This window comes from Drosophila subpulchrella, chromosome 3R, assembly GCF_014743375.2.
Source record: "Drosophila subpulchrella strain 33 F10 #4 breed RU33 chromosome 3R, RU_Dsub_v1.1 Primary Assembly, whole genome shotgun sequence".
Classification (NCBI taxonomy): Eukaryota; Metazoa; Arthropoda; class Insecta; order Diptera; family Drosophilidae; genus Drosophila; species Drosophila subpulchrella.
Window position 1 is genome coordinate 1,044,555 of NC_050609.1, and position 13,596 is coordinate 1,058,150.

The 13,596-nt window shown below is 39.8% G+C and overlaps 1 protein-coding gene across 10 annotated transcripts in view; it reads left to right on the forward strand.

The window, feature by feature from the left end:
• The window catches only part of LOC119549470 (serine/threonine-protein kinase par-1), a 60,854-nt gene that overhangs the window by 32,653 nt on the left and 14,605 nt on the right, over window positions 1-13,596 (forward strand). For 9 of the 10 annotated variants that reach the window (XM_037857604.1, XM_037857613.1, XM_037857619.1 and 6 more), the window contains 5 exons: window positions 8,249-8,629; window positions 9,067-9,266; window positions 9,324-9,541; window positions 9,958-10,555; window positions 11,185-12,336. In XM_037857604.1, the coding sequence (XP_037713532.1) occupies window positions 8,406-8,629; window positions 9,067-9,266; window positions 9,324-9,541; window positions 9,958-10,555; window positions 11,185-12,336 (2,392 nt within the window). In that variant the 5' untranslated portion in view covers window positions 8,249-8,405. Of the gene's footprint in view, window positions 1-7,736; window positions 7,873-8,248; window positions 8,630-9,066; window positions 9,267-9,323; window positions 9,542-9,957; window positions 10,556-11,184; window positions 12,337-13,596 lie in introns of those variants that run through there. The other variant, XM_037857595.1, reaches the window with a different exon arrangement.

Consider the following 13,596-nt stretch of genomic DNA (forward strand, 5'->3'; position numbering starts at 1 on the left):
GAAGAAGTCCGCGGGTTGCGCGAGGAAGTCCGCGGGTTTCGCGAGGAATTCAAGGCAGGCAACTCCCTGGTTTTGGCCATTTTGCAAAAAATGGTTCCAATAACCAGGGAGGACTTCCCAATCCAAACGTTGGAGCGATTGAAAGAGATGGACAAAAGACTGTACGAGAAAGTGGACACATATGTAAGTTTCTAATATCAAAGACAGACTGTAATATAATAACAAACTGTAAAATTCGGAAATATTAAAAAATGATATTCCCTAAACAAGATGTAAAAAAAACATCAAAAATATATTGAAAACAAGGAAGAACGCTATAGTTAAGCACCTCGACTATCAGATACCGGTTACTCAGCTAAAGGGACCAAAGGGAAATAGAGATATGCAAGCAGCAAAACGAGATTGAAATGCGCCACCTACCCGCGATCTCAATATATGGTTATGTGGGCGGTAGACTGATTTAAGCGTTATGGGCGTTAGAATGGCGTGGCCAACTTTTTTGGGTCAATCGATAGGTATTGACGAAACTAATACATTTCAGTAAACTTTTTTTTCTTGCATGAAAATTGTGGGCGCCACAGGCTTTGGCGGTTTGTGAACGTTAGAGTGGGCGTGGCAAACTTTTTTTTTGGATCAATCGATACATATTGACGAGACATATATTTCAGTTAAAATTTTTTATCTAGTATGAAAATTGTGGGCGCCACAGGCTTGGGCTGTTTGTGGAAGTGGCATACAAAGCTACGGAATCTAAATCAAAAATCCCAATAATTTATCTTTGATAGATTCCGAGATATCCGCGTTCACATTTGCGATTTGTTGAAGTTTGTGGGCGGTTTGTTGGCCTTAGAGTTAGCGTGGCACCCTGCTGAATCAAACTTGCGCTGCGCAAGAAGCTCAGGAATCTGCAAGCCAAATCCCAATAGCCTAGCTCTTTTTGTTTTCGAGATCTTAGCGTTCATACGGACAAACGGACATGGCTAGATCGACTCGGCTAGTAATCCTGATCATGAATATATATTCTTTATGGGGTCGGAAGCGCTTCCTTCTGCCTGTTTCATACTTTCCGACGAATCTAGTATAGTATAAAATTATTCCCACATTTTTACCCTTGCAGTGGTTATAATGATTTCAGTAGAACGTTTACAACGCAATGTAGGAGACGATTCCGACCGCATAAAATAATAAACTTATGGAATATCATTTTTCAATATTTCCTAATTTCGAAATAGGTTTTTTTTCCTGTTTTCTAATAATTTTTATATATTTTTTTTCAGACACCGCTCTTTAAATCGATAATAAATAATAACATTGTATCAAATTTAAATAAACTTATAAGCCCAGATGTAATAATGGCCCTAAATTACGGGGGCACACAAAAAAAAAAGGGGATTGTCTCGTTTAAAAATTTTAATTTGATATTACAAGGTACGTCACACTGTAATTTTCAACAATTAGTTAACATTTTTTTTTATTAAAAAACTTTAAGACTTTTTCCGTGCGCATGCTAATTTAAGAAAATTGTAATCCACTTTAAATTGAACACGCACTTTTATAAACAAGAAAGGAAGTAAACTTCGGCAAGCCGAAGTTTGTATACCCTTGAAGCTATAATTATTAAATATAATTCGAAATTCTTAAAAATACAAATAATGATATTGCCAATAGTATAAGGTAATATGTCAAAAAACACCGAAGCTATAATTTGCTTCATATTATTTTCCCACCAATTTTCCGATCGTTCCTATGGTAGCTATATGATATAGTCGTCCGATTTTATTAAAATTAAATTCGAAATTATGAGTTAATTAAAAAATGTTATTTCCAAGCGTAGGAGGTTATGTGTCAAAAAACCCCAAACATATAATTATACCCGTTACTCGTAGATTAAAAGGGTATACTAGATTCGTCGAAAAGTATGTAACAGGCAGAAGGAAGCGTTTCCGACCCCATAAAGTATATATATTCTTGATCAGGATCACTAGCCGAGACGATCTAGCCATGTCCGTCTGTCCGTCTGTCTGTCCGTCCGGATGAACGCTGAGATCTCGGAAATTATAAGAGCTAGGCTATTGATTTCTGAGCTTCTTACGCAGCGCAAGTTTGTTTCAGCAATGTGTCACGCCCACTCTAACGCCCACAAACCGCCCAAAACTGTGGCTCCTACAGTTTTGATGCTAGAATAAAAATGTTAACTGAAATGTATTGTTCTCATCAAGACCTATCGATTGACCTACAACGCCCACAAACCGCCCAAACCTGTGACGCCCACAATTTGCTAGATAAAAAATTTTAACTGAAAAGTATTGGTCTCGTCAATACCTATCGATTGATCCAAAAAAAATTTGCCATGCCCACTCTAACGCCCATAACGCTTAAATCTGTCTACCGCCGGTAGGTGGCGCATTTTAATCTCGCTTTGCTGCTTGCATATCTCCATTTCCCTTTGGTTGCTTTAGCTGAGTAACGGGTATCTTATAGTCGGGGTACTCGACTATAGCGTTCTTCCTTGTTTTTTATTTTTCGATTGTTCCTCTGGGAGCTATAAGATATAGTTGTCCGATCCGGCTGGTTCCGACTAATATACTACCTGCAAAAGAAATACGACTTTTGGGAAAGTTTTAGCCCGATAGCTTTAAAACTGAGAGACTAGTTTGCGTGAAAACGGACGGACAGACGGACATGGCTAGATCGACTCGTCTAGTGATGCTGATCAAGAATATACATACTTTATGGGGTCGTAAACGTCTCCTTCACTGCGTTGCAAACTTCTGACTGAAATCATAATACCCTCTGCAAGGGTATAAAAACATAGCTTGATAAAAAGGCTAGGACTAACAATTTATATACATAAACAGTAGCAAATATTATAAATTATATATTATTTTATAAATACTATTGACCAAATCAAAAATTTTAATTGTGCTTTGCAGAATCCCTTAAAAGAGATGGGTACGGAGCGGCAGAATACGTTAAAGACATCAAGTTGGCCTTTGTGCGGCAAAAAAACAGAGTGTATAAAAGAAACAGAGCACGCACAAGGGCCAACCGGAAACCAGGAGCTTCACCAGATGAAAATTAAATGTTAAATGTTAAGTGTTAAATATTAAATGTTATAAATGTTACTGTTTTCCGAGCACTGGCTTTATGTTTTATATTTGTTATTACATTGCTAGCTTTAATTTACTTATAAACTCGTACCTTTTTTTAAATATTCTACGGATGGGCGTCTAGAATGTGTCTAGTTTGTTGCATCTGGGTGCATTCCTAGGCGAATTTGGGTTGATCTGGGTGCATTCCTAGTTACATGTTCCAGGTGCATTAAAAAAGAGCCAAGCATGGAAAATACAGAACCCGAGAACAAAATTCTACTCTAGAGCATTTAAAATTTTGTCATTTTTAAGGGGTGCAACCCTAGTTACATTTGGATGCATTTGGTGCAATCCTAGGTGCATCTGGGTACATTTCTAGGTACATGTTGCAGGTGCATTGAAAAAGAGTGCGTCCAGATGCATGCAATGGGTGCTTTTTTTTTTGTCCCGCACCCGTGTAAAAGAAATGGACAGACTCATCACTTTCGGCACAGGTTTTTGGTGTCATCGCATAATGACATTCCTTTGGCCCAACATTTAAATAATTTGCCTAATCGTTTTTATTTATTTTTTCCGCTTGTCTTATGCTCTTGTGAGGCAATTTGCACCACTGACCCTCGAGGACCTTCAACTTATCTGGTCTTTTTTTCGGGGGGTTCTTAATGTCTGGCAATTTGATAAATTGCATAAATACTATCGTTCAGACTCACAGGAATATTTGAGGAATATTTAGATGTGCAAAGACCATAAATCGTGCGATTTATTTAACGCAATTAATGCTGATGTTGATTTGGGTTGGCATTTGGTCTGTCTGCTCTTGTTTTGCGTTCATTGAACGGCAACTTTTTGACTTATTGACACTTCACATTGCCCGACATTTGCCTTAATTGCCAAAGGAGACATACATATACAGTGGTCGGCATAAGTATTTTGACAAAATAAAAGTTAAGTATACTCATAACTTGAATTTACTTCTTGTAAACTATAGGCATCAATGGAAAGGTAATTTCAATGCCGTTTGAATGATACAATACATTTCTTTACCCATTCAGTACTTATTGAAAAGGACGAATTTGTGTAAATCAACTTTGAAATTTAAAAAAAAAACTTTTTTCCTCGTCTTGAAAACTTAAATTTTTTGATGCAAAAAGTTTCTTCAAACAAAAATAATAGTAACTGCAAAAAGAATTTTTCAAATATCATTTTGCTTATATTTTTTATGATTTTTTGAAAGTGACAATGTCGGAAAAAATTTGTATGAAAAAGACAAAAATATGGCTCAAATGCCTGTTTTTAAGCATTTTCAAAAATTCATAAAAAATATAAGAAAAATGATTTTTGAAAAATTCTTTTTGCAGTTACTATTATTTTTGTTTGAAGAAACTTTTTGCATCAAAAAATTTAAGTTTTCAAGACGAGGAAAAAAGTTTTTTTTTTAAATTTCAAAGTTGATTTACACAAATTCGTCCTTTTCAATAAGTACTGAATGGGTAAAGAAATGTATTGTATCATTCAAACGGCATTGAAATTACCTTTCCATTGATGCCTATAGTTTACAAGAAGTAAATTCAAGTTATGAGTATACTTAACTTTTATTTTGTCAAAATACTTATGCCGACCACTGTATGCTTTATGTATATTTGTTCATTATTTATTATACTTCAGACAACATAAATTCGCCTTCTCATTGTATTTTCGGTTTGTTTTGCTTTAATTACCCGAACTGAACAGACGAAAATTTCTGTTGGCAGTGAAGATGTTTATTCTAATACAATAAATTAATGTAATTGGTTTGATTTATGATGAGGTTAGCAGACTACAAAGATTTCTGTATGCGCTTGATTTTACTTTGTCAAAATACTTGGCATTCCACTGGCGCTAAAATATATTGTTTATATATTTGTTTTGCTAAGTATATGCACTCAGTATAACTGGTATATAATTTTTTTTTAATATGAATGGCCTTTCAGCTCATTATTTTGTATTGCTTAATCAATTCGTTTGAAGCGTTATTCTCAATCAACCGATCCGAACCTCAATTTCAATTAAATTTAATATTTTTCAATACTTAAATACCGAGTCCTTTCAGCATCATCGCTATTCCACCTTGAAAATTTCATTACCATTATTCAATTAAGGCCCATCAGCAAAATGTTATTTTATCAACATGGAAAATTCATTTAATTTCGCAGACAATCACATTGAAATTGATTTACTCGCATTTGAATGTCTGTGTGGAATTCTCTTAAAACACAAATAATTTGTCATTTTCCAATGCCATATATTCGATATGCGTTCGCCCTTTGTGCTGTCACTTGTCCGCCATTTTCCACCCACCACCCACCTTCTACTTTCTCCCACCACCCACTTCCTCCCACCGAATGACATTGAAGCTGGAATTCAATTATGCCATTGAATTCATTTTATTTCTCTGCACAACACGATATTTATCAGCAGTTTATGGCCGTTGATTAATTTAGGCCATTATTATTCTCGATTATATGAGGAATTAACCGCTTGGCTGGATGGATCGTTCACATGGAATTCAAGTGGACCAAGAAAAATCAAATATTTGAGACACCAGTCACTGAAATAACTTGGCCAAAATGTCGCGCTTGACTTGACCCAGAAAAACATACTCATTTGCATATTTACATTGCCTATCTGGATGGAATTTATTGTTGCTGTTCCTGCCGAAAGCAGCAGCAAAGAAAGCTAAAAAAAATAAGAAAAAAATCCAAGAAAATATTTTCCCTTTACGTAAACGACAGCGATGCAAGAAATTCCAAACTGACGGAAAAGCAAGCGCAGATATTTCAACAACTTCTGACTGCCAAGTAGAAAAAGGGGGGCGGCATGGCGGATGGGGGGCGTGGCCGACGTCTTCGCTCGTGTTTATCTCTGCCGGGTGCCATCCTCATCCACATCCTCATCCCCAATCCCCAATCCCCATCCTCATCGAGATTCGCATAGTTAGTTGTTTCGCTAGCTGCTCAATGACATGTGCTGTCTGAGTGCCAAAAAAATAAGAGGGGAAAACCAAAAAAAATAAATAAATAGCAAAGACTGGACGCCTCGCAATGTTATTGTATCTTGCAGATGCGAAATTGAAGGCATCGGGCAAACGGCGAACGTCGAGTTCAGCGCACTTTGAAAACTGTTCGTTGCCCTGATTTTGATTTTGGATTTGGTTTGGCTTCGCCCAAGCAGATGCCCAAGACATAGAATACCAAAAAAGAATCAGAGCTCCTCTCTCTAAGTCTTGTGCACAGAGAGAACAATTTGTGTCTGAAAGGTAGATTTTATAAAAACTTTTATTTGTGGCAAATGCATCATAATAATATTTTATCGATGGATGGTTTAAAAATGACTTGAAAAAACTGTTGAGAATTTCAAGAGTCCTCCTATGTTCCTCATATGATGATTCCGATCAAAAACACTTTAATATGACTGTTGGAATTTATAATTTAAAAATGTTGTAGATATGTTCATTAATTATTTATTGCTTATTCCGCTAAAAGTTTTCTTAACTTATCCATTATAAAGCCTATCCTATTTTGATATCTTTTCAAACCGAGTATAATGCCTTATATATACCACAACCATTCCATTCAATTGAAATTTTCCTTTCTTTCTCTGTGCGAGTGGGCTGGCAATATAATTGCGTGTAAAGATTAACTTATTTATGTGTGCAAAGAGGAGGTGGAGCTGCACGCGTGCCCCGCGCATTTGTTATGCATCTGTGTAATCGTATCTTAAAGATACAATTGCAGCCGGGCATTGTTGTTGTCGGTGCTCAACGAAGGCGATGGTGGTGGCTCGTGCCCAACTCCACAGATGGCCCACGTCTGCCTGGGTTTCTGTTGTGGTTACACTTTAATTTACTAGCCATCAAGTGCACATTTATAATTGGAACGATGCCAGCCAAAGGGGAGACCCTAGAGTGGCTTCTCGCTGTCCGTATCCGTATCTGTATCTGTGTATCTGTGTCTTTGTCGTCCGTTCCCCTTGACTTTCCCTCCACCCTCCTGCCACTCTATTTACTGGATCTTTCCCTTATTCTTGGCTTGCCGGTCGGTCATAACTGTCAGAGACAAAACGCCGCAGCTTAAGAGCAGGCAAGTCCTCATAGTTGCAGTACTGCAACTGCTCCACAATGCTGATAGATTAGTTCTCTAATAGCATCGCAATCCGCATTCAGACGGCACAATAGCGGAAAAGGAGAAGGAGCGATGAGGTGGCTTTACGAGTGACCACTTTAAGCCAGACACTTGGCGGAACTTTAAGCAGAGTCAGCCAGATGTGGGCCATGAAGTTTGCATTCCCATAAGAACATTGCATGTGCAGTAAATTTAAATGAAAATTTATATAAATATATTTATGATTCTATTATTATAATATGGGGTCATCCAAAAGCACATTAAATTTTTTTTGGCCCCATTTCTCAATGTCATGCTATTGACTCTGAAAAAAAAATGTATTTTGATTGCTTTGTTAATCTTGATTTTGATTTAGTTCCCCTAAACATTCTTTAAAAATGATGTTAAAAAGATTTTTAAAGATATTTTTATGTTATTTCAAAGCTTTCTACAAACATGTCACAAATCGAAGCTGAAATTCATCTGCAAAATGGCTTCCTGTGACACGAGTAGACATTTCTGTCGCATTTGACATCTTTTGGCACCTCATCAAAAAGCAAGCCCTGAAAAATGTGTATTTATTTTGATAAAATATTGCTAAGAACATTTTTAAACAAATCAAATTTTTATGACACTACGCGGTAAATATGATGGCCCAAAGTGAAATTTTCCTCATTCCGCAGAATCCTAGAGAGCAGCCTTGCTTGGGCATAATTAAGAACTGGGTCGAGTATAGATTTTTGGCTGCTCTTTTGCCTTTTTTTGTTTTTGCCAGTCAGAGAAAGGGAAAAGCGCAGCCACAGTTACCAGCAACTTTTTGCCAGATTTTCCCCATACATACGTACATACGTCAATCCCCGAGAGCGATTGCCTCCACTTCACTGCACTGCATCGCCCACCCGCCTCGTGGATAATTAATTGATTGCCCATTTGATTGAACGTTTGATGGATGAGTGCTGTCCCAGTGTTTGGCTCGGTTTGCTAACGGATTCTCCATCCTTTCTCTGTCTATTGCAGTAATTTGCATCGGCTGTTAGCGGAGCAGCCTCGACATCAGACCCATCCTCAGCCCCGGTTCCAGATCCAGCCTCGAGTGGAGTAGCAGTCACAGCCAGATCCGCATCCACATCCACATCCACCTCCGCATCCACAACCCACATCCACATTCACAGACATGGTGATAAGCAAACCCGATGGAGCGGCGCCCAATGGAGCGGCGGGAGGAGCGGGCGCCACACCAGCCGCACAGGCAGCTGCTCCAGCTGGCCTCGATGCCGCCGGGAATAGTCTGGCGCATCCCTCGGGGATACCGCAGGACCAAATAGACAATATCATGAGCGGCATCGCCAATACCGGCAACGTCAAAATGAACAATCACCGCAAGAAGCTGCGACAAAGGTGAGTGCTCCTTGAACAATATTAATCTGTATTTCAAACATCAAACTTAAGTAAGTGGCATCAGGACTAAAAGTTAAATCGTTTGCATTTTAAAGGTAAATGAGTACACAGAAATATTAAATTAATATCTTGCTTATAATAAATGTAATAGATTCCTTTTTTGCCTCATACAATTTCTATTTAACATCCGATTTACTATGGTTAACCCACTGTTTCTTTTTAAAGATTTTTAAAGACTTAAACAGTTCCTAATTGCTATTATTACCAATCAGACTTTTTGGCAGCTAATGATATATAAGTAAATGTAATTTAAAATGTTTCTAGAGTCTATTTTTAAATCAGAACTTTTAAATTGGATATCTTTAAATAAAAATAACTTTTTAGTTTTATATTTATTTGAATATATATATTAACTTTATTGTTTATCTTTCTTTCAGATTTGATATTATTAAGAAACTAGGACAAGGCACCTACGGCAAGGTGCAATTAGGTATTAATAAGGAAACCGGCCAGGAGGTGGCCATCAAAACCATCAAGAAGTGCAAAATCGAGGCCGAGGCGGATTTGGTGCGCATCCGGCGCGAAGTGCAGATCATGAGCTCAGTGCATCATCCCAACATCATCCACATCTACGAAGGTAACTAACTTATTTGGTATAAAAAGCAAGTACATTTATAATTAAACATAATTTCAGTATTCGAGAACCGTGAGAAAATGGTGCTAGTCATGGAGTTTGCCGCTGGCGGCGAGCTCTACGACTATCTGTCCGAAAGGAAGGTTCTCACCGAGGAGGAGGCGCGTCGGATCTTCCGCCAGGTGGCCACCGCCGTCTACTACTGTCACAAGCACAAGATCTGCCATCGCGATCTCAAACTGGAGAACATCCTGCTGGACGAGAAGGGCAATGCCAAGGTGAGCTAAGGGTTTTTAAGTAAAATCTCTAAGCCAACATATTCCATACCAAGTTCATCAAATCTAGTTGTTTGAAAGGGGTTTTAATTGATTCGAAGAAAGAAAGCGTTGTGGAATATAATTATATTATTTATTTATGATTTTTCTGGAAGAAAAGACATGGTCCTAACTAAAAAACGCTTTAATTGATATATATGGCAATGTAGTAACTTATTTTACTAACAGATTAAGGGGAATATAACTTGTACTGTTATTTTAGTGCAACATTAAATTTGTCCCATTTTCAAAATAATCATATACCAACTAATCAACCTCCTGAATTGTTTTTATAAGGGTTTCATCTTTATTATACTTTTTAATTAATTGCTATTTAATAACTACCTATTTTAATATAAAATCGAATTCTTTCTTTTCAGATTGCGGATTTTGGTCTGTCGAATGTGTTTGATGATCAGCGCCTGCTGGGCACCTTCTGCGGTTCCCCACTCTACGCCTCGCCAGAAATCGTGGAGGGAACTCCGTATCAGGGACCCGAGGTGGACTGCTGGTCACTGGGCGTGCTGCTCTACACGCTGGTCTACGGCTCCATGCCCTTCGACGGGTCCAACTTTAAGCGGCTTGTGAAGCAGATTAGTCAGGGTGACTACTATGAGCCCAAGAAACCTTCGAGAGCCTCTACTCTGATCCGCGACATGCTGACTGTGTGTCCAAGGAAGCGGGCTAGCATTGAACAGATCTGCTCGCATTGGTGGGTGAACGAGAACGATAATGTATCCTGTCTGGACTTGGCCGAGGATCTGGCCAATCAGACCCCCGTGCGATTGGATGTCCTGCTGTCACTCACGCCGGCCACAATTACGGCGGATCAGCTGGTGGTGCCATCGGCGGAGGGAGCAGCTGCAGCCAAGGCGGCGGCCAATGAACGCGTTCCTCGCTCCCATTCGGTTGGCTCGATCCGGGACATGGGACCACCGAACACGGAGGCGGAGCGCCGCATCCTGGACATGGTGGCTGGTGAGTCGAACTCCATCTTCCTGCTTGTCGCTTCTGAATTCGCTTGAGTGGTCCCCAGTGTGTGTGATAGAAGTCCCCGTGCAGCAACCCGCGCTGAGAATCTAGAGTAATAGGATGGGTCGATTTGTATGGACACCATGTTGGTCGAAAAATCGATGTAATCCATGAGAAATGCTAGGCAATGTTGGAGGTAAAGGTGTAAAGGTTTTGTACGATTAGTCTTTTGATCCATTTGTTGATATAGTAAGGAAATACGAAAATAGACTTCTTTCAATTTAATTAAGTATATAAAATCAAAAACAAAGTCTTTACCTTTGTAGAACAATATTGCCTAGCTGAATACATAGATTACAATCCAGTGCAGATAATGGCCCAGCAAATCAACCCACCCTATTGTGTATATAAATGGAGACTAACTGGCTGCCCAATACACACCGACACCAACCGACCACCGACCCACCAACCCACTAACTGATCCTCCTCCTGAAACCAAATCCCAACCACATAACCCCATCACTTGCGAGTGTACTAAACCACTTGGAACTAAAGTCATTTAACCAAACTCATTAAACCACGCCACCCTTTCTCTCTCTCTCTCTCTCTGTCTCTGTTTCGTGAATATTTTGCAGCTGGTGGAGAAGCCGCCCTGATGCCCTCACCCACCAGGACCATCACTCCCGCCCAGAGTCCGGTGCAGACGAAGAGGAAGCTGCAGCCCACTGTTTCCACGGAGAATGCAGCCGGAACCACAGCCAAAAAGAAGGAGAAGCCGGCCAATAGCTCGTTTGTGATCAGCAAGGATGGGGCGCCACTGACTGAGGCACCACCACCCACCATCATCGAACCCCAAGTCACGCCCATGGAGGCGGAAACGATTGCCAACGTACCAGAGGAAGTCCCAGCTCCCAGTTACTCTCAGAAGGATATGCAAATGGTGGGTGATCTCTGCGAACAGCTGATGGGAGATGGTACCAAAAGTAGCAGCACCACCTCACCGGCAACTGCACCACCTGCACCCACACCAGTTGCTCGCCAGGCCACCAGGGGAAAACTGGACGCTGTGGTGGAGACTCCGGAGGAGAAGGATGCCACCAAGGTGATCAAGAAGTTTGTGAACAAGCACAAGACCGCCGATCTGGTGAATGCCATCAATGAAAGTGCCTCCAAGGCGGCGGCGCCAGTGGTGGCTCCACCGCCCTTTGTGCGCAAGTGCAGCCTGCAGGATGAGTCCACGCTGAACAAGTTCAATGCGGAGCGGAGGAAATCGCGAATCCTGGAAACTGCCGAGAAGTTCCAACCCCCGCCGCCGGTTACAGGGGCAGGAGCAGCAGCAGCTCCGGAGAAACCCAAGAAGCTCAGCATACCCGGCGTCAGTGTGGGTAGTTTCAAGAAGGAGTTCGAAAAGAAGGCCACCAATCCGCCGGCTGTCGAAGGACCCACGCCCGGTGAGCTGAGGGCTCAGGAGCAGGTTGCAGCAGCGGCTGCGGCCGCCCAGGAAGCCGAAGCACTGAGCTCACCGCCCCCGTCACCAGGGGTGGCCCAATCCCTAGAGGCCAGCGACTCCAAGAACTCGGTGGCCTCCGTTTCGCTGGACGAGGCCCGGCGCTCGATGGAGAACTCCATTGCCCTGCTGCTGCAGGCCCAAAACGAGTCCAGCAAGGAGGTGGACCAGCTGTGTGCCCAAACGGAGACCATCGGGGTCAGTGAACCGGCAACTCAGCAGGAGCGCGAGCGTAAGTTAAAGAACGCCCGCGCCATCATCGGAAATGCCATCCAGCCAGGTGAGTGATCTCTGCACGATAGATCCTAAGACTACCACACCATAGAGATTATGATATCCGTACCTAAGTTAAGCTAAACCACGCAGCGCTTTCAAGTTGACTACTAGCATTACTTAGCACTAGTATACGGGATCTGGTTTTGAATCACGGTACAAGTCAAAAGTCAGGTTATCAGATTTATAAACTATTAAAAACTATATATAAATGTAGAAAAATATTTGAAACCAGTATTTCAACATTTAAATCGAAAAAATAAGATAAAAGAGGTATATCCTTTAATATTTCTTGGAATTATAACATATTTGAAGGCATACAATATTTGTTTTTACTTCAGGGCAATGCTTGTATATCTAAGAACTACAACATTTCCGGTTCAACTAAATTTATTGGAATATTTCAAATATTTTTCTTATTTTCTCCCTTTATTTAAATAACTTTTGACTAGTACTTGGTAAAACCCGGTTCCATCGTCTTGTATTCTATCTTTACTTTAGCATAAATATTTAATTCCTTTCCATTTTCAATGTGTATGTGAACGTTTTGCAAGACGAGTGCTGCATGGATTATATTTGGCTTTTGGAATATAATCTCCTGCTCACACTCACCGAACTTCATTTGAAGAACCAACAAACCGAGCGAATCCTCCTTTCCAATTTGCAATTTCGCTTGGCCAATCCACAAAGCCAATATAAAAAAGAAATAAAGAAAGAAATCCTCAAGCAAAAACTACACTCATCATCGACATCATCACCATCATCATCGAACTCACCTGTCTTTTGTCTCTCGCTCCCTCTTGTGCTGACTACCTCATCGCTGGGGTGGATCGATTCGAATGGATGTATAATATATATAAAATCTAAGCAGCGTGCTTTTTTGAAGATTTTAAATTCGAAAAACTGCCTTACAAACATGGATTCAATGTTTCTTAAAAATTTTGCAACTTAAGTACTTTACCTATAAAAATTAAACTCATTTCTTATAGCTAGTTCTTTGTTAAAATTTTCAAATCCAAGAGTTTTGTTTAATTTTGAAGTTCTGAAAATTACATTTCTAAAAAGGTTTTATACAATGCAATAGAATCTTGCATATATATTATTATTTTTTTTAAATTTGAGAACAATTTTGAACTTGAAACTCAACTATTTTTTTATAAAATACACTTACTATCCTCTAAACGATAGAACCTAAAATAGTTTAATGTAAAATATGTTCTAAATTGAATATTGAATTTACAAGGACCATTTTGAAGAATCGTTTTGA